At 36.2% G+C, this 21,387-nt stretch overlaps 1 protein-coding gene across 3 annotated transcripts in view; it reads right to left on the reverse strand.

The window, feature by feature from the left end:
- Positions 1–21,387, reverse strand: part of HEATR5B (HEAT repeat containing 5B) — a 98,318-nt gene that overhangs the window by 24,173 nt on the left and 52,758 nt on the right. For all 3 annotated transcript variants that reach the window (XM_055327221.1, XM_055327220.1, XM_055327222.1), the window contains exons 22-27: positions 20,672–20,816; positions 16,633–16,872; positions 15,909–16,160; positions 11,461–11,642; positions 9,465–9,533; positions 4,858–5,037 (exon numbers count right to left, since the gene is read on the reverse strand). In XM_055327221.1, coding sequence (XP_055183196.1) covers positions 4,858–5,037; positions 9,465–9,533; positions 11,461–11,642; positions 15,909–16,160; positions 16,633–16,872; positions 20,672–20,816 — 1,068 coding nt within the window. The remainder of the gene's footprint in view (positions 1–4,857; positions 5,038–9,464; positions 9,534–11,460; positions 11,643–15,908; positions 16,161–16,632; positions 16,873–20,671; positions 20,817–21,387) is intronic.

Below are 21,387 nucleotides of genomic sequence, written 5' to 3' on the forward strand. Positions count from 1 at the left end.
GGTTCTAGATAGACATTGCCAAGACCTTTAAAAGGGTTCTGTAGTTTATAGTGCTATTTGCAATCCAAGAGAATATGTTTTTTAGACTCCTTTTTTAAAGTCTAAATACATCTTATTAGATATTACACAAGAAAAATAGAAAAATCAGAAGCAAAAGAAAAATATTGTTAGCATTCTAGACATGTTGTATATACAGTCTTTTAAACAAAACTGTGTAACTTTTGTTTTTTAAATTTTTAAAAATATTTATTTGAGAGAGAGAGAGAGAGAGAGAGAACGAGAAAGAGAATATGCAGCGGGGAGGGCAGAGGGAGAAAGAGTCTCAAGCTGACTCCCTGCTGAGTGTGGAGCCTGATGCAGGGCTTAATCTTATGACCCTGAGGTCATGACCTGAGCCAAAACCAAGAGTTGGGACACCCAACCTACTGCACCACACAGGTACTCCCCTGAATAACTTTTAAGCCAATTTTCTATTCACTTAATCTCATCATCTTAGGATCAAGACATACATTTAAGTTATTTCCATTTTTCTGAGAAAAATAAACATTGCAATGAATATCACATAGCATAGTCTTTGTATATATCCTTAATATTCCTTAGGATAAACTGGTCAGCTAATGTGCAGTTTCAGTAAGTGTTTTGATATATTATCACCCTTTGGAAAAGTTTTAGTGTCATTCTAAAAATGATGTTAATTTATCTGGGTAATGTTTCTATATTTCTTCTCCTCCCCATATGTTTATGCATAGCTTTGTTTCTTTTTTTTTTAATTTTTTATTTATTTATGATAGTCACACAGAATGAGAGAGAGAGGGGCAGAGACATAGGCAGAGGGAGAAGCAGGCTCCATGCACCGGGAGCCCGATGTGGGATTCGATCCCGGGTCTCCAGGATCGCGCCCTGGGCCAAAGGCAGGCGCTAAACCGCTGCCCCACCCAGGGATCCTGCTTTGTTTCCTTTCTGTGAATTTTTAATTCATATTCTTTGCCCAAATTTTGCATTTTATTTTTTTTTAAAGATTTATTTATTTATTTATTCAGAAAGAGAGAGAGAGAGAGGCAGAGGGAGATGCAGGCTCCATGTAGGGAGCCCGACGTGGGACTCGATCCCAGGCCTCCAGGATCACACCCTGGGCTGCAGGTGGCGCTAAACCGCTGTGCGGCTGCACAATTTGGGCTGCCCCAAATTTTGCATTTTAGAAGGATTATTCTGAGAATCCATATAGGAATAGCTGAAGGTGGGGTGGGGAAGACTAACATGTGAAAAAAATTAGGATGCAACTGTACAGGTCAGGTAACAGATGATGAGGACTCAAACTAAGGCAGGGGTAGGAGAAAGGACATATTTATTTATAGGTATGGAAAAGGTATATAAAATCTATTGTTAAATTTAAAAAATAGTTGCTATGTTAAATAAAATTCCATTTTTATTTTGAAAATAAAGATATAGATACATATATATTTTAGTATAAACAGATTTATATGTGCATAGTGATATATACCAAAATATTAACAATAGTTATCTCTGGATAAGATAGTAAAATTACAGAGGGGATAAGATTACAAATTTTTTTGTTTTTAATTCATGAAAGACAGAGAGAGGCAGAGACATAGGCAGAGGGAGAAGCAGGCTCCATGTGAGGAGCCCAATGTGGGACTCTATCCCAGAACCCCAGGATCACACCCTGAGCTGAAGGCAGACGCTCAACCACTGAGCCACCCAGTGGTCCCCAGTTTTTTTAAATAAAAATTTTTCTCTTAAAAAATTTTTTTTCTCTATATTCTGAATTTATGTAATGAACATAGGTATTTTTATTATCAGAACAAAATTACATATTTTCAAAGATAATACTAACAGTAAAATACACAGGAATTAGTTACCTAATAGATATAAGATGAAGGGGACTGGAGAAGCAGCATTTAATATTGATACCTAGGTCCTGCTCTGAACATAGGAGATAGGAGATGCTGAGATAAAGAGGAAAAAAAGAAGAAAGATAAAACATAGTATTTTCTTTAGACATGCTGGGTGTGTGGTACTTATGGGTCATCCAAGGGGAGATGTCTAGTGAACAGCCAAAAATATGGAATTGGAATTTAGGAGGTCTAGGTAGAGAAGTAGAATTACAATCTTTAATATACAAATTAAAGCTACAGGTTACAGGTATGGATGAAGCTGCCCAGAAAGTACGAAGAGGGAGGAAAGGGACAAGGACACCAACAGTTAAAGAGTAGGCAGGCAGGGATGCCTGGGTGGCTCAGAAGTTGAGCGTCTGTCTGCCTTTGGCTCAGGGCGTGATCCCGGTCCTGGGGATAGATACAGTTCCACATTAGGCTCCCTGTAGGGAGCCTGCTTCTCCCTCTGCCTATGTCTCTACCTCTCTCTCTCTCTCTCTCTCTCTCTCTCTGGCTCTCATGAATAAATAAATAAAATCTTAAAAAAAATAAAGAGTGGGCAGGCAAAGAGAGGCCAGCCAGCAAGTGATGCTGAGAATGAATAATGAAAAGGAAAGAGGAGAAGCAAGAGAGGAGTATCACAAAAGTTAAGGAAAACAAAGGGCTTCTAAAGGAGACAGTACCAGAGAGACTACGTAACATGGAGTCTGGTGATTGTGTAGGGATACAGATAATTCTCTCATTTGTAACTTTAGTGAGAGTAATTCCAATGGAGTAGTGATGACACAGGGAAACTGAAGAGACCTCATAAAAAACTGCTATTTTTGCTTCTTTTCCTGCTTCTCTTCTTGCCAGGATCTGCACCCCCAGCTTATACATGCTGTATGTCCTCCTTGTAAAGGTCAAGGACTTAATGATCTCTTTGGAGTCTTTTAGCACAAGAGATAACATCTAAGAAATGACTAGGTGGGGTCCTCATGTACATTTTCCAAGACCACTGACTCCAGACACTCTGACACCAAAAGCCCTAGCTCCAGGGCATAAGTTACTTATGGAGGACACCTGAGCACTCCTCTTGTTTTGACCAGATCTCAGATGCCTGAGAGGGGCACGTACACCAGGCAACCATCCTCAGTAAAAATCCCAAGCCTTGAGCAATGACGAGACTCACTCTCCTTTCCTTTCCAAGTCTCCCAGATGCTCTGTCTGTATCTGCTGTCTCTATACCTTCAATAAACTCTGTTGTCACTTCCTCTCAGCTCACATTTGATTTCTATACTGCGCAAAGCCCAGGACACTGTGGGCTAGTCCTGCAGAACCCCAGCTGGGACTTCCACCAGCCAGTCTGCATCAGTGAGGATGACCCCAGATTGTGGGGGATGGGGAAGGGGGTGATCAAGAGCAAGGAAGTGAAGATATGGAAACTCCTTCAATGCCCTGAGATGTGAAGAGGGGAGAGGGAAAGCTGTGAGGACAAGGGGAGGAAGGCAGGCAAGAAGAGTGAGCAGATGGAAGGAGAGGGTGCAGATAACAGAAGCAGGCATGAGGAATAGCACTGGGCTAGAAAGTCTCCCCTACATACTCAAGCCTAACTAACATTAACTGACAGGTGAAAGGACAGTTCTCAACTCCTGTAAATCTAAAAATTTCAAGGCAACAATCTGCAGAGACAGAGAATGGATCTCCTCAGTTTTCTGAGTGAAAAAGTATAAGCAGAGATAGATCTTTAGGAGAGAAATCTAGACTATGCTGGGCATTTGAAGAGAATGACAAAGAAAAGGAAAAAAACACACACACACATATATAAACATATAGATAAATTTACATATATAAACATATATAAATTTACATATATATAAACATATACATAAATTTATATATTTATGTTTTAACATATATATATGTTTAAAATGTTTAAAATTATGTTTTTAACATATATATATATATATATATATATATATATATATATATATATATGTTTAAAATTTACTTAAAGGGATCCCTGGGTGGCACAGCGGTTTGGCGCCTGCCTTTGGCCCAGGGCACGATCCTGGAGACCCGGGATCGAATCCCACATCTGGCTCCCGGTGCATGGAGCCTGCTTCTCCCTCTGCCTATGTCTCTGCCTCTCTCTCTCTGTATGACTATCATAAATAAATAATAAAAAATTTTTTAAAAAAAATAAAAAAATAAATTTACTTAAAAAAAGGAAGAGAAACGGGGAAAAAAATTACTAGCCAGCATTCAAGTCTGAGGTGTGAGGTGCAAATCATTAAATAAGATTACAAGTTGCCCTAAAAAAGAAAGCAGTGTCAATAAAAACATGCATTATTAATTTAGTTACGTGAGCTTCTGATCTAATTTTTTAAAAACAATAATCTATCTTCCATTCAATACCAGCCACAATGTCCTTTGATATACATTGCCTTACAAGAAGATATTTCCACATTGTAATGAAAAACAAAACAAAAAACAAAAGTAAGGCTCTGAGATCAAATCACTTGACCAAAGTCACAAAGATGGTAAATTATAGAGAACTTGTTCTAGGGCCTCTGATTCCACATTTAATGCTTTTTATACTAAACTATGCCAGCCTTCCTAGTAGGTGAATCAAGCATATTAATGCAAGTCAGCAGAGAACTAGCTGACTGGCAACCAATGCTGTGATCATCATACCCTGCACTGCCTAATTTCCACATAATTATTTGGGGGAGGCCCTTCTCAATATAGAAATTTTGAAAAAACTGATTAAAAACAACTTTCAAAGGTTTGATAAGAGCTCTTTCATAAATATATACATATTTTAATGAGAAGGAGCAAATAGCAGATTTTCAAAAAGCATTTCACACCAAAGGTCAGTTTAAAAAAAAATAAAAATCAAATAAATTTTTTTTTTACCTATTGGACTAGGGGAATATTTTTTCATGGATGGAGAAACGGTTCAAAAATAGGCTATGGTTACCTCTGCCCATGCTTTGAGAACAGCCAGTTTTTCCATGGTTGTGGCACTCTCTCGGTATAGTTGGCTAGAAGATCCTTTTCCAGCCTGCACTTTGTCCAAAGAAGAAACAAGCAGATTGTGCACTCGACGGAGGTCATTGAGATCACTGACAACTCCACTTCCAATCCATGTACTACATACCTGGCCAAAGAAAAACATTTTAAATTTTGAATAAAAAACTAATATTTAATATGATTTTTTTATTGAGGGAAGAAACACAACAAACCAATGAAGAAAACAAAACAAAAAACCCAAATGCTGTGCTTCAGCATTATTTTTGAGTAACAAATTGACAAGAATGGAATTTATTGTACTCTTACAGGGAAAACTAACAGTATTTACTTATAATATTTCCATTGTCTAATTTGACAAAAATGTTAATGGAAAAAATTTCTGTCTGAATCAGTTCAGTTGTGAATAATTCTTCACTTCAACAACATTTCTGCTTAACACAAGCAAAAGGTTATTCTGAGTGGTATGGAAGGGATGAAAAAATAAATAAAGGGGAAAAAAATCTAGTCGCCGTCCTCAAGAAAGAAAACACAGATTGGATAAACACTGTAGGACTGCAATACTACACTTAAAAACACAGAAAATAGAGATTACTTCCAGCAGAAGAAATGGAAATATTTAGATATCAGGAAGGTCTGTGTGTATAAATACAGAGGAGTTACATGGGAAAAGAGAGAAGATTAGCAAAATTAACTGGGATCAGATTATGGTACAATTTAAATCCCATGCAAACTGAACTCAGACTTTGTTCTGTGGGTAGTCATGAGTTTCTAAGGCTTCAGAGCAGGGAGATTACACTTAGAATTGTGCTTGAGGCGCCTGAGTTGCTCAGTTGGTTAAGTGTCCAACTCTTGATTTTGGCTCAGGTCTTGATCTTGGGGTTGTGGGATTGAGTTCCACCTTGGCTCTGAGCTCAGTATGGAGTCTGCTTGGGATTCTCTCTTTCTCTCTCTCTAAATAAAATCTTTTTAAAACATTGTGCTTTAGGAAGATTGCTCCAGTACTTATACCAGGAAAGATGTGTTTAGGTGGTAAGCAACATGTTCAGTTAAGTGACTATTACAATTATTATAGGATAGAGACAATACAGATCAAGCTGGGAATGGAATGAGAAGGGAGTGTCATCTGAGAGAGGCTTGGAAGTAGAAATTACTGGATTTGGAAACCAATTAAATATTTTTAGGGGAGGAGGCAGGGACTTGCAAAACATGGAAAGAATCAAAGCTGGTTGTTGTAAGTAATGCTGCAATAAGCATGGGGGTATATGCATCCCTTTGAAGAAGTGTTTTTGTATTCTTTGGGTAAATATCTAGTAGTGTCATTATTAGATCATAGGGTAGTTCTATTTTTAACTTTTTTTTTTACCATAGCCAAATTATGGAAGCAACTTAAGTGTCCATCAATAGATGAATGAGTAAAATCCACACACACCATGGATTATTACTCAGCCATAAAAAGGAATGAAATCTTGCCATTTGCAACAACATGGATAATGCTAGAGAGTACAATGCTAAGTGAAATAAGTCAATCAGAGAAAGACAATCTGATCTCACTCATATGTAGAACTTAAGAAACAAACAAAAAAAATGAACAAAGGAAAAAAAAGAAGAGACAAATCAAGAATCAGACTCTTTAACTATAGAGAACTGATGGTTACCAAAGGGTAGGGGGAAGGGAAGGGAGATGAGTGAAATAGGTGATGGAGATGAAGAGTACACTTATTGTGATGAGCACCGAGTAATGCATAAAATTGCTGATTCACTATATTGCATATTTGAAACTAATATAACTATACTGGAATTAAAACAAAACAAAACAAACAAACTAGTGAGACCAGGGCACTCTCCACACACAGGTAATAACCAAAGCAATGTTACCAGGTAAATCTATGTAAGGACAGGTATTTAAAAAAAGGTATAAGGAAAACACAGGGAATATAGTTACACTTAAGGGACAAGTAGAATAAGAATAAACCATGAAAGAAATTAAAAATGCCAGGAAAGCAAAAGGAAAACCAGGCAAGTGTGGGGACACTGGAGCCAAAGGAAGAATGTCAACAAGGAAGGGGTGGTCTGGCAGTGCGACCTTTCCCCACAATTACAAGTCCTCCCTTTAAAGAACATGAAACTAGGGGTGTCTGGCTGGCTCAGTCAGTAGAACGTGTAACTCTTAGTCCTGGGGTTGTGAATTCAAACCCCATGATGGGTGTAGAGATTACTTGAAAATAAAATCTTTTATTTTTAAAGATCTTATTTATTCGACAGAGAGAAAGAGAGAGCACAACCAGGGGGAATGGCAGAGGGAAAGGTAAAAGCGGGCTCCCCACTGAACAGAGAGCCCAACTCAGGTCTCAATCCCAGAAGCTCAGGATCATGAGCTGACCCCAAGGCAGATGCTTAACTGACTGACCCACCCAGGTACCCCTGGAAATAAAATCTTTTAAAAAATAAAGAGCATGAAACTAAAACTGCAGGTACTCCATCACAGATTTTGGTTTATGAAAAAAGATAAAGCAGCACAGAATCAGCAACATCATATTCAGAGAAAATACCCTGGCCTTAAATCAAAAGAGTGGTGCATGAATGTACATTTAAACATCTCAATCTGAAATAAGACATTTAAAGTATATATTATGTTTATGATTCCTATGCTGATCTAAATGATTTTTTTTTTTTTTTTTTTACTAAACCACTGATTACTGTCTCTGATTGTGTTACACTTGAGAGTCTTCCTACAATATCTAAAAATTATCCTGATTTTCGGGCTTAACATGATATCTATTCTGGTAAATAAGGTGGGATACAATGTTTCATAATCTGTCCAAACCCAACTCCTTACTTTCCTTTAAGAAAAAGGAACTTGCAACCCACTGTTCCATCTGTTTCAAAACTAGGTTTCCTCCCAAAAACAGAAGGAAAAGTCAAAAACTTAAGTCTGCTAGTGGAAAAGAAGAAACTTCTTATAGAAAAAGCAGCTACAGGGGCACCTGGGTGGCTCAGTGGTTGAGCGTCTGCCTTCAGCTCAGGTCATGGTCCTGAGGTCCTGGGATTGAATCCCACATCGGGCTCCTCACAGGGGGCCTGCTTCTCCCTCTGCCTATTTTTCTGCCTTGCTCTCTGTCTCTCATGAATAAATAAATAAAATCTTTAAAAAAAAATAAAGAAAGAAAGAAAAAGCAGCTAGAGTCACATAAAGAATAAGAAGTTGAAGGCAAATTCAGTAACAGGAAATTTTCATACTACTCATCCACAAGATGAAATCTGAATAGCCTTTGCTTTTCTATGAATGGGAGCTTTGTAGGTTTTTTTCTGCTTAAATACTATATTCTGAAACATCATTATGATACATTTATTTATACAGGACTATGATTTTTGATTGTCTGTGAGTCAGTATCTCATACCAATGGTCTCCTTTAACTCCAAGGTTTGTCTCATGATCCACAGTCCTCTCTCTTAAACAAGGCTCCCTCTTCTCTCTCTGGTCTGCTGTTTGTAAGAGGAGTTCATTTTTCTGAAGGCCATCACTAATAGAGCAGACGTCAGAGAAATAAATCTTAACAAGGTTGGGGGGCGTGGGTGACTCAGTCAGTTTAAGTATCTGACTCTTGATTTCAGTTCAGGTCATGATCCCGGGGATCATGATCCCTGTATCAGGCTCCATGCTGGGTGTGGAATCTGCTCAAGATCCTCTCTCTCCCTCTCCCTCTGCCCCTACCTGACCTCTTCCTCTTTAAAAAAAAAATAAAATAATTAAAAAAAAAACAAACAACGGGAGGAAGAGGAAGAGCCAAACCAATTGAGCCACAGAGAGAACAAAGTAAGAACTTCACATGTATCATTGCAAACAGCAGAAGATTCTCTGTGTAGAAGCCACATGTAGCTGAATTATGGATTCTAAGCAATAATTATAAACCACAGTTCTGTACTCCAGAAAACTGGAAAGGAGAGTGTTGCTTCTCTTTTATCCTTGGGAAAGCAGATAAATAATCTGATTTCCTGAAAGATGAGAGCTTAATGCATGAGCCCATTTTCAAAACGAGGCATGAAAAAGAGGAACTTATTAAAAGTGTAGAAACTTAAGTGCTTTTGTGACTTTTTTCAAATATAATAATGTGAAAATAATCCCCTGGGATTAATTTTGCAATGAAATTTCTATATTGTGAAATTCTCTTTAGAATAGCGTAGAATTTTCACAAACTGTGATCAAAAAGTCTTTTATTAACACTAATTATCATTAGTATGCATTCTTTAGTTATTTTGCAATCTTGCTTTTACTTTTAGTCCCGCTTATGATTTTTATACCTTTGTTCACTTCTGGATGATATAAGACCTATGTATCCCAAAGTCATCTCCTCAGCTATGACAGAAAAAGGGATGTGATTAATAGTTACTACTTCATCATTTGGTACAGAGTAAAAGAGGAAACTGACACTGCTGTATTTCCAAGATAAAAATAAATATTATTTGATTTTTCTCTCTTCTTTCTTAGAAGTGAAATTCTAAGGTATCTATTAATTTAAAGAAGGTAACCATGGAACACACTATTTTTCTTCTTACCTGGCAAGCTTTCGCTATTATGTCTGATGGGGTATCTTGTGAAAAGGCTGGTCTTAAAGCAGCTCCCACCTAGGAAAATGAATACAACCATCTTGTTTTTAAAGATAAGTAGTAAACATAAAGCCTCTTGTGTCCTTGGAGATGAAAACACACAAAATACATCTTTGTTATTTTCCTTTTTTATCACATTTCTCTTATCTCTCTTTTGAGTTACAATAAATTCAAACATATCATTTTTCTTTTGCTTTCCAGGAGGTTATAATCATTATCAAATCTATATGAATGCTATACCAAAACAGGCAATTAATCTTGCTTCTTTTCCTGTTTTTGTTTAATAGTAAACAGGATTTTCTGACAAAGTCACAGGTTCCCTGGAACAGAAAACTGCTATTCTTTTTTTATTCTGTCTATATTTTCCTGAATGAATTTCTAACAGTATTTACCTCATGAGTGAATCTCATATAACTGGATCAATTCCTTTAAATAATTGGTTAGTACTAAAAATTCACATAGTCACTCTAGTCACTCAGACACCATTTCACCTCAAAAAAAAAAAAGCTTTAAAAGAAGGATGCTCAAGAAATATTCATTTATGTACAGTTGTCATAGTAGTAAGTGAAGGAAAATGAGCTTTAGTTTTATTTCTTATTTTATTTTTTTGAGCTTTAGTTTTAATAAGCCAATCCAGTCATAGGTTCTTAGATATATTAGATTTGATGTGTATGAACTGAATAAGGAATTAAATACAGTCAATTCCTAATTTGACACATCTTTCCTTACATGAGAGAGTCAGTCACTGAGATTTATCAATAGCAGTTTAGAGATGGATCCAAAGTCCCTCTCCATGACTAAAAACACATGACAACTAATTGCAGTATTGGTAGTACAGTTATCAATTAATCACAGAGCTGGTGCTGGCTCCTGTACTGAAGAAGAAAGAGAATATACTATAAAAGAGATTGCTGGGTTGACTGATAAAACTGGAATATGCTGGACTATATAGAAGTAATATATCAATGCTGAATTTCCTGAATTTGATTAACTGTTCCGTTATATAAAACAGTGTTCTTGTCCTTTGGAAATACAGACTGAAGTATTCAAGGGTAAAGGACATGATTTAAAGAATTATTCTTGTAAATTTTCTGTGAGTTTAAAATTAGTCCTAAATAAAAAGTCAAAACTAAACAAAACAAACTTCATTCTTACAGGTTGAATATTTGCAAATAAGTAACTATATACAGGTTTTCTACAGTCAGTTGGGCTAGAAGTCATAACTTCGTCACCTGTACTTAGGATGGCAAAACAATGAGGCATACATTATTCACCCTTTTTAATTTTGTGTGTGTTTGAGTATAGTTTTTAGATGAGGTGTTGTGTATCAGAAGTTAAGGTTCTGGTATAATTACAGTAAAAAAAATATGTGTCTTTTTCCTTGCTAATTTAAGTTTCTTTGTCTTCATATAACCCATCATTACCAGGATTATTGTGCCTCAGTTCAAGAACACAAAAAAGTTATAAATCTCAGGGGAAACAAGTATCTCTGTTTAGAAAAAAATAAAATATTTTTTGAAGGTATAGAATTCTTTCAGTAATATTTTTAACTGCTGTTATTAAAAGTTATCCTTCGGTATACAATGCTGTCCTCTATTTCTAAAAATGCTTATCAAGTCTTGACATATAAAAGTAATGTCAGTAAATCCACAACACTCTTTGAATGTCCTTTTATCTTTTAAATGGCAGAGCTAAACATCTAAACACAAGGCTGAAAAGCTAGGCTGCAATTCTATTCTAGTTTTATCACCAATACATTATCAGAACTTAAAAATAGTGACAAGTTTTATACTATTGTTTCAACTGCAGGATTCAGCTATGTAACAGACAATGGGAATAAAGATATGCAGTTGAAGTTCCAAATATATTTCTCTAGGGAATCTTCACTCCTTTAATGATCATGCAAAGGTTCAATTTTAAGTTTTAAATAAACAGAGTATCTCACATTAGCTTGATACTGCTCTAAAATCACATGGCCTGGAAATTCTGGCTCAGGCACAGATGCAAATTTCTTGATAATGTCTTCAAGAGCTTGGAGCCCAGCCATCCGCAGCTGGTTACTATGATCTGTTGCAGCCATGAATGCCATGCGAATTAGGTCAGAGAGATGAAGTACCAACAGGTCGTCTAAAAATAAAAAATAGAAGGCAAAAAGAAAAACTTCTCCAAAAACAGGTATAACACAAAAATATGAAATGAAATTTCTTTACAAAAGCACTGATATTCCCCATATTTCACTATGTTTAAAAATAACAAAGATACACTTTCAAGAAAGCCTGTATATCATAATTTCTCAAGAACATTGGTAAATTTTTACACAATATGGGAATAAAGATGACATTACTGGATGTACAATAACATTTGAAGCAAAATAACTGACTAGCATAACTTTCCCAAAAGGAGTTTGTAATCCTTTTAGAAAGAGCTGGCAGATTTTCCTGTTAAGAACTAGTTCGTAGGGCATCCCCGGTGGCTCAGCGGTTTAGCGCCACCTTCAGCCCAGGGTGTGATCCTGGAGATCCAGGATCGAGTCCCGCATCAGGCTCCCTGCATGGAGCCTGCTTCTCCCTCTGCCTGTGCCTCTCCCTCTCTCTCTCTCTCTCTCTGTGTGTGTTTCTCATGAATAAATAAATAAATCTTTAACAAAAAAAAAAAGAACTAGTTAGTAAATACTTTTGGTTTTGCTGGCCATATAATTTCTATCACAACTATTCAACTCTGCTTTTGTAGAATGAAGTCATAAACCCTGTGTACATAAATGGGTGTGCTGTGTTCCAATAAAGTTGTATTTTTTAAAAAACAGGCTATGGTCTGGATTTGGACTGTAGGAAGTAGTTTCCCAACCTCTACTCTAGAAAAGACTTTTATAAAGATAAGATGTAGAAAAGGGAAGTCTTTTTCCTTTTAGAGTAAAAGCTACCCCAGATCTGCCCAAAGTTTAAAAGCAAGTCTCAAAAGAATTCAAAAGATACAAGTAATTTAACTACATCCCAGGACAAAGTCCAGCACTATTTAAAGGAATACAACAAAATCCAGCACTACTATAAAATTTGCAAATCTGGCATATAATAAAGAATTACCAGGGATGCAAAGAAGCAGGAAAATAGATCTTGTAACAAGGAAAAAAAAAAAAACCCAAACCCTCAGTGAACAGAAACAGATACAGAAATGAAAAAGATGATGAAGTTAGCAGACAGGGAGCCTAAAACAGTTGTCATAAATATGTTGCCTATATTTAAAAAAGAAAATGAAAACCTGAGCATATTGAAGAGAGAAGTAAAAGACAGGGGAAACCACAAATGAGACTTGTAGAAATTAAAAAAAATACCTGAAATGAAAAATATACTGGATAAGATTATTAGTGATTAGTTACTGAAAAAGAAAAGATTGGTGAACTTAAAGACACAGCAGTTGAAGTTATCTAAAAGAATTTATCAAGCTCAAGTACTCTAAAGTTCTTCAGGAGGCTGCAAGACTCCCAAAGTCTTTTGGAAGTAGTTGTAACCTGTGGCTCAGCTGGATTTCCAAAGAACTTCTACTTCAACAAGTTTCTGTGGTTATTGCTATCGTAAAGGTTTTTCCAAATCCAAGGAGATGAACTCCTACAGTAGGAGAGTGGGAAGGGGCATGGGGCAGAAACTCTAAAATAAGGAGAGAATTAGGGGGCTGTTAGAGGTTTATTATATTCTGGGAGCAGTAGTTCCATACAACTAAAGCACAGTGGATACAAGGGGAGATAAGGATGATACAGGAAGAGCCTGGATAGTACATTTATTTGGTCTATAATTTTGAAAAGTACGCATTGACATGACTGTTCAGAATGGCAGGCAATGGGAACTAGAAAGGATTCTGTTTCAGCGCAGAAGAATGAAGCATGTCAGATACTGGAATCTAGGTTGGAAAGCTGTTATATCAGCTTACTATGTGAAGCACTCAGCAAACAAAGACAGAGAATATAGGCCATACATACTGCGAGTAAATTTCAAGTATGGAGAGCACTCTCCTTTTTCAAGGATATATAAATAAATAAGCTATGAAGAAAACACACCCAAACAAAATAAAGACTCTGAAGATTGAGAAAGAACTATTCTCAAAAATAATTTTCTATAAAAATCAGAATAAAATATAGAAAATCACTTGATATCTCAATAGGATGCAAAAAATCCTTGCTGCTACAGAATAAGAACAGAAAATCATAAAGAATCAAAAGGATATGATACAATGAAGGTAGAAAAAAGACAAAAAACTTAAAGGAAAACTAAAAACAAAAGAAGACTTAAGATCCAATATGGGGGCAGAAAACAGTAAAACATTATCAATGATATAAAGGGAAAACTTGTGAGGATCTCTGAAAATGCAGGCAAAAGACAAGATACAAATAATGAGAGAAAAAGCATTAAATGCAAAGAAAAGAAGCCAACCTAAGGATCTTCCCTATTCCCTAAATGTCACACTTACCATGCCTTTACGAATTCTCTTTAGGGGCGTCTGACTCTTAAGCATCTGACTCTTGATTTCAACTCAGGTCATGATCTCAGGGTCATGGAGCCCCCATACCGGACTTCACTCAGTGCAGAGTCTGCTTGAGATTCTCTCTTCCTCTCCTTCTGTCCCTATACATGTGGGTGTGTGCATGGGTGCAAGTGTACTTTCTCTCTCTCTCAAATAAATCTAAAATGAACAAACAAATCATCTTATTTTCTTTGCTTATAATAAACTAGTGTGGAAGGCAGAATAATGATGCTCAAATATATCTACACCCTAATCCCTACAACCTGTGAATATGTTAACTTACATAGCAAAAGGGGGCTGGTAGATGTGATTAAGGTTATGGGCTCTGAAATGGAAATTATCCCAAATTTAACAGGTGGGCCCAATCTAATCACATAAGCCTTAAAAGCAGAGCACTGCTCCTGGCTGTGGTCACAGCCATGTGACATCTAAAGAAGGATCACTGAGACTGTCAGTGCTGTTGGCTTTGAAGATAGAGAGAGGGGGCCACAACCAAGGAATGCAGGCAGCCTACAGAAGCTGAGAAGAAAAGACTCCTGGAAAGCCTCCAGAAAGGAAGGCAGCCCTACTGTTACCTTGATTTTAGCCCAGTGAGACTCATGTTGGACTTTCTGACCTATAAGAATGGTAAGATAAAAAATGTATGTTGCTTTAAGTCACTGAATTTGTGGTAATTTGTTATAGCAGCCATAGAAAACTAATACAACTAGCTTCTTCCACCTGGAAAATCTTTCCTCTGCCTTTAAAAATCTAGTCTCAAAATCACCTTTTTTATGAGATCTTCCCTGGCTCTTCAGAAAATGCATACTACTTTTTTATGTCCCCAAAATACTCCATCATAGCACTATTGGAACATATAATTGTTTGAGAGATAAGTCTTTCTGTCCTCTAGAAATTCTTCAAGGATATGGGCTATGGCTTTTTCTTCTTTGTATCTTCAGTGTATAGCAAAGAATAGGATTTGGTAAATATTTGACAAATAATGACATGAATAAGGACACTGTGTTCATGATATATTGTGCTTTGCTGATAACTAATTGTACATTCAGATTCATATTTTACACAGAGTACCACTATTTTACTTTTTGTTTGTTTTTTAGTTCATTTGTGAGTTACAGTAAACTAAAAGGCATTTAGTAATAAAGTAAACTAGAAGAAATTTTCATGTATAGACTTCAATATTATGAGTACATAGTTTGTTTTAAATATGTGAAAAAAATGACAGGGTGATGAAGAGACAACAAAGTACAAGACAGAGAGTCCATTACTCTTCCACCACTCTCAGCTTCTCTGGGTCTCCTGATCTGTAAAATGAGAATATTGGTCCTGATGATCTCTTGGTAACCTCCTATGATATCTGATCCAGGGAATTATGGGATATAAAAAGTTTACAAAAGATAAAAAAAGTGTCAGGTTTCAGTAACAGTTTTCACCTTTTCAAAAATACCTAGGAGCATTTCTGAAATCTAAGAGTTTGAGTTGAATTGAATGATGGCATTCATGAGTTCTGACATTCTTCACAGCTGGGACTGTGAAGCACTGTGAAATTTATGTACCTTAAAGTTTTGCCATCTCTTTTATGCGTAACTGCTAACTAGGACAAAGTACAAAGGATATGTAAGTTATTGACATTGTTATCTTTAGGGCATGTGACTTAGATACCTCTACCTTAAGAAAGGCATACACCTTTGGACCATCTTCTTCAACTTATCTTGCAAACATAGGTCAGAAGATGGGTAGTATGATTAATGGACAGAAAACAAAGGTAAAAGGAACTTCTAAGAAATGAAAGGCAGTCTGAAACATGTTACATAGCAGCAAACCTGTATTTCAGATCTATAAAAATACTTTGGGGAAAAGAAGAACTGATCTTAAATTTACTTGTAGGGTTTCGTAGTTTAGCAGAACGTGCCATGGCAAGATCAAAGTGGGCCTGGTCCGCATTCTCACACAAATTGATGATTCGGCACAGGCAATCTGCAGCGAACACCCGAGTGGCCCAGCGAGGTGCCACAAAGGGCTTTGATTTATCTTCTTCGCCTAGTGTGGTAAACATGGTATCATCATCCATCTCATCTTTCTTCTCAGCTTCCTCATCTTTTCCACTACTTAAGGGAGTTGCAGTGCTCATATCTATAATAAAACCAAAGCATATTATGACAATCTCAAATACGGCAAAAATGATGTTTTTGAAACTTGCATTAATGTTACAATATTTCTAATAAAAAAGGAATCAATTCTTACTCCTTTGAAAACAGAATTGGCAAATTTTTAAAAAATCAATTTGAAAGCAAAGAAAGGATAACATAAAAGTACTTTACATATTTTACTAGTTTTACATACTATGTTGAATACAGAGTTAACCTGGGATTTTTATACCCGAAAATTTAGTTTCAATTTAGTTATTTTCCCTAAATCAAAGAAAGCTCATTAGTTTGTAACATAATTCACCTTCAACATTTATAGATGAAAATTTATTAGCATTTTTACATATAAGCTCAAATTCATATATATGTATCTATATATCTTTTTATGTATCTATATCTATACATTTACATGTACAGATTTATACCAGAGGAATATATTTTATATATTAAATACATACCACTAGAAGCTGCCAGGACATCTTTACAAAGCATTAACCAATGGGAAAGTTTTTCTACAGCCAGTGATGAGAGCATATGCCCCAAAGTATCATGAATATCAGAACATAATTTTCTATCTGTCTCCCGGTCTAGCATTCCAAAAAGAAGTCCCTCAAGACCAGTTTCTGTTATATTAACACCTTGGTGCCGGCAATGGATATCACTTCGAGAACTGACTCCAGGTGCAAAAGGATTGATATCTGAAAAGCAATTTTTACAAATGAGCTTGTATAGGATTTTGCTGTATACTACAGGTAACAATTATGTTAAAGACCCAGGCTTACATGTAACTTCAAAATTACAATAAAACAAGCTAGCTATATGTAGAATTGATGTTCTCCAGTTTATCTATCCTTAGATTTAGAATTGAATCTGACAATAAAGGCAAAACTATGATCTTTAAGACTGATTATTCTGAGGAATTTTAAACAAATCTCCATAGAAAACTCAATAAATATATTATTTCATTCTAAAAAAAGAGAAAAGTGTGGGAAAGGTGGGAAAGACATATTCTAAGTAGATCTAAAAGACTGGAATATAATTATTGTTATATTTATTAGAAGAACAAACTGAAATTTATTTAGTCTTATAGAACAAATTGAAATTTATTCAGTCTTATAGTTCAGATTCTTAAAAATCTATAAAGCCAGAACACAAATTATAAATGGATTTCACTCTAAAAGATCATTTAAAAACTGGGAAAATCAGGGTGCCTGGGTGGCTCAGTGGTTGAGCATCTGCCTTTGGCTCAGATCTTGATCCCCGGGGTCCTGGGATGGAGTCCCACATCAGGCTCCTCACAGGGAGCCTACTTCTCCCTCTGCCTGTGTATCTGCCTCTCTCTCTCTCTGTCTCTCATGAATAAATAAATTTTAATTGATTAATTAATTTTTAAAAACTGGGAAAATCCTTTCTAAGAAACATGGTCAAATAGTCATTTTGAGTGGGGAAATGGATAAAATAGGTGAAGGGGATTAAGAGGCACAAACTTCAAGCTATAAAGTAAGTAAGAGGCTTGAAGAGTACAACATAAGAAATATAGTCAACAGTATTATAGTAACATTGTATAACGACCAATGACGACTACATTCATCATGGTGAGCACTGCATCATGTACAGAATTGTGGAATCACTATGATGTATACCTGAAACTAATATAAAATTATATGCCAATTATACCTCAATTAAAAAAGTAATATTGTTATAAATAGTAGTCAAATGTCTTGCTTTATCTGAAAAGCTTTTTGTTCTTATAAACACCAGAAGCTGTACAACTGGTAACCTTAAGAAGAAATACAAGGAGGCTCCAAGTTCTAAAGCCCTTTGAACCTTGAAAAGTGCAAGACAAAGGGATGTAAACTGAAAACGGTTCTTTTAGTTGAGTCACTCTAAAGGCAAAATAAGGGGAAGTTTGCAGAAAACAGCCACAATGAGAGGAATGCAGATAGCAGGAAAAGTCAAAAGAAAAGGTTCCAAGGAAAGAAAACAATAGCAAGAAATTAGGCGCAGAGGCCTATTTTTCACTTAGCAGCTGGTAGTGATTATGTTGCCACATCAGGAATTCGATTCCTACAACATGAATTTTCATAGCTACATGCAAACCACTGAATTAAGAGAACATTGAGGGTGCCTGGGTGGTCAGTCAGTTAAGCATCTGACTCTTGGTTTTGGATCAAGTCATGATCCAAAAGGGGAGGGAGAGAGAAAGAAAACACTGATCATTGAAGATGAATTCCTAAAAGAGGACTCGCTAGGTCAAAGGGTAAACTGACAAAAAATACTGACAAATCAGAAAATTTGTATGACTTTACATTTCTTTCTACCAGCAGTATAAGACAGTTTTCTTTTATCCATACCTCTCCCAGTGCTGGTTATAATTATTATTTTCTTTTTTTTTAAGATTTTATTTATTTATTCATGAGAGACACACACAGAGAGGCAGAGACATAGGCAGAGGGAGAAGCAGGCTCCCTGCAGGAAGCCTAATGCAGGACTCAATCCCAGGACCCTGGGGTTCACGCCCTGAGCCAAAGGCAGACACTCAACCGCTAAGCCACCCAGGCATCCCTAAAATGATTATTTTTAATTTGGTCAGTTTTATAGAAGAAAAATGCTATCTTATGATTGTATTGACTTGCAATTATTTAGTCACTGGAGGTTGAAAATATTCATATGTTGATATTTCTTTTTTTTTTTAAGATCTTATTTATTCATGAGACACACACACACAGAGAGAGAGAGAGAGAGAGGGAGAGAGAGGGAGGGAGAGAGAGAGAGAGGGAGGGAGAGAGAGGCAGAGGTACAGAGGGAGGAGAAGCAGGCTCCATGCAGGGAGCCTGATGTGGGACCTGATCCTGGGACCCTGGGACTATACCCTGAGCCAAAGGCAGATGTCCAACCGCCAAGCCACCCAGGCGCCCCAACATTTCTTCTTTGATGAAACATGTTTCTTATTCTCTCGTAATTTCTACAGATGCAGAAGAGAGTTAATATAGCAGGCCCGAGATGTCTTATACGGCCTGATATTCAGATTAGGCCTCAGCCAGCATCCCAGAGAATTGGGTTTCAGGACAGTTCCCACCATTTCCTGGTCAAAATAGCTCACTATGCCTAAGCTATTTGTACAAACAGTATGGTTCATGCTGAATACCTACTTGCCTTCAAATGTCTGGACTTTTGGAACATGCGAGGCAGAACATGCCTAGTAAACAAGCACTCAATAAAAACCTTGGGCACTGGGCCCCTGACAAGCTGCCCTGGTAGACATTTCATATATGCTGTTCATGACTCATTGCTGGGGAGTCGAGCAGCTTCTGTGAGACTTCATGGGGGTGTGGGCCTTGGAAATCTGTGCCTGGTTTGCTCCAGACTTCATGCCAAGTGCCTTTTCCCTCTGCAAATTCTGCTTTATATTGAGTTGCTGTAATAAATCATAGCCATAAGCATGACTATATGCTAAGTCCTCCTCCTGCATCATCGAACCTCAGGGTAGTCTTAGGAACTCCAACATACTAAGCTTTTAAGCTTTAAGAACATTAAAATATAAATTTGCACATTTCAATGAATAAAATAAATTAATAAATATATTTTACAAATATTTTCCCCTCTTAGTTTGTCTTTCAATTTTGATTATGGTGACTGACATGTAGAAGTTTTAAAATTTTATATGTATTGAGAATTGTAGAATTATTTTTGGTGCTATGTTTTCTCTTTTAAAAGCAATAATGTCTACTATATAAATAACTTCTTTCTACATTCTACAATACAGTATATTTGTTAATAGAGCTCTTATACTATGCAAAAAATTGAAGTTATTTTAGTATCTTGCTTCTCAGTTCTCAAGCAACTTCTATGCATTAGAAAGCTCTTACAAGTAAAATTTTTCTCACAATAGGGAAAATATCTGTCAGTTAAGGTCTGAAAAGTGCGTGAGCAACCTATCCCTAGAGACCAAAAGGCCAGCTATGAAATTCAAGCTTTGGTTGAATTCCTCCCAAAACGCATTAAAAACTGGAGAAAGCAAAGATCTACCTTTTGCTACCCAAACATTTACTGACATTTTTGTTTTATTGGTTACTCTAGCCTTACCTTCTTGAGGAAAAGCTACATCACAAAGGGTCACCTAGCATCAGAGACTGGAAGCTTTCAGGTACCCCCAAAATAGGTAACTTCTCTTTCCAGAAGTCTATTAGTGATACAAAGTAATATCCTTAGGGTTATCCATTATATAGGTAAATCATCGTGAAGGGATGGCACAAGTATCTTGATATTAAATGATATTTAGTATTTTTTTTTTTTTTTAGCTCCAAACCTTAAAAAAGGTAAAAGGTGTAAAATTACCAAGAAAGTTATACTGGAATTTTCAAAGTGATAATGGTTTTATTTTACCTAAAATAAGAAGACTGACCATACTTCAAAGAAAAAATGTTAAAGAGCAATATGTATTTGAAATCTTAACGTATTTAAACAAAAAGAATATTGACTGATAAAGTAACTTACTAGTACCAGCATTTTCCTTATCACCTGCATTTTTTGCTAGGCTCATGGCATATTCACATACTTCAGCTGCTTCCCTTTGTGCAAGCTGCCGGAGACAAGCCACAGCTGCTCGGCGAAGTAGCAAATGGGAGCTACATAAATGAACCTGTAAACCATAGCATATTAGACAATTTCTTTACAAAATTGGAATTTCATTTGCCTAATGAATATGTATTAACACCTTACTTGTAAAGAGGCTCTTCATTTAACAACAGAATACATCAGTTAATACATCAGTTGTTAAACATATAGCCAAACGATGTACTTTTGGAAAAATAATCAATGAAGTATATAAGGAATATTTTAGTGGCCAAAATAACTGTCCCAAGACCTGGTCACTATAAATCATATAATATACTTACATAAAAATCTAGAAGGATCTCGTGCACATCTCATTTTACATATGGTCCTACTAAATATTATCATCTAAATTTTTTTAAAGTGCATGGAGGTTATATATAGCCAATGGAAAGTTAGGGGGTAGGGCACACAGCATGAATTGAAGGAAAAGAAGGGTATTTATTTAAATAAAAAAATAAAATCAAGCAAACATAAACACCTGGAAAGAATTCCAAAATGGGCCCTTTTGGAATAGAATTGTTTTTAATCTCAAAAGTTCCTGAAAGAATCAATGTAGTACACTTTCATACATGAAGTAAAGTATAAGACACAGCACA

This window comes from Nyctereutes procyonoides, unplaced genomic scaffold (genome assembly GCF_905146905.1).
Source record: "Nyctereutes procyonoides isolate TBG_1078 unplaced genomic scaffold, NYPRO_anot_genome, whole genome shotgun sequence".
NCBI lineage: Eukaryota > Metazoa > Chordata > Mammalia > Carnivora > Canidae > Nyctereutes > Nyctereutes procyonoides.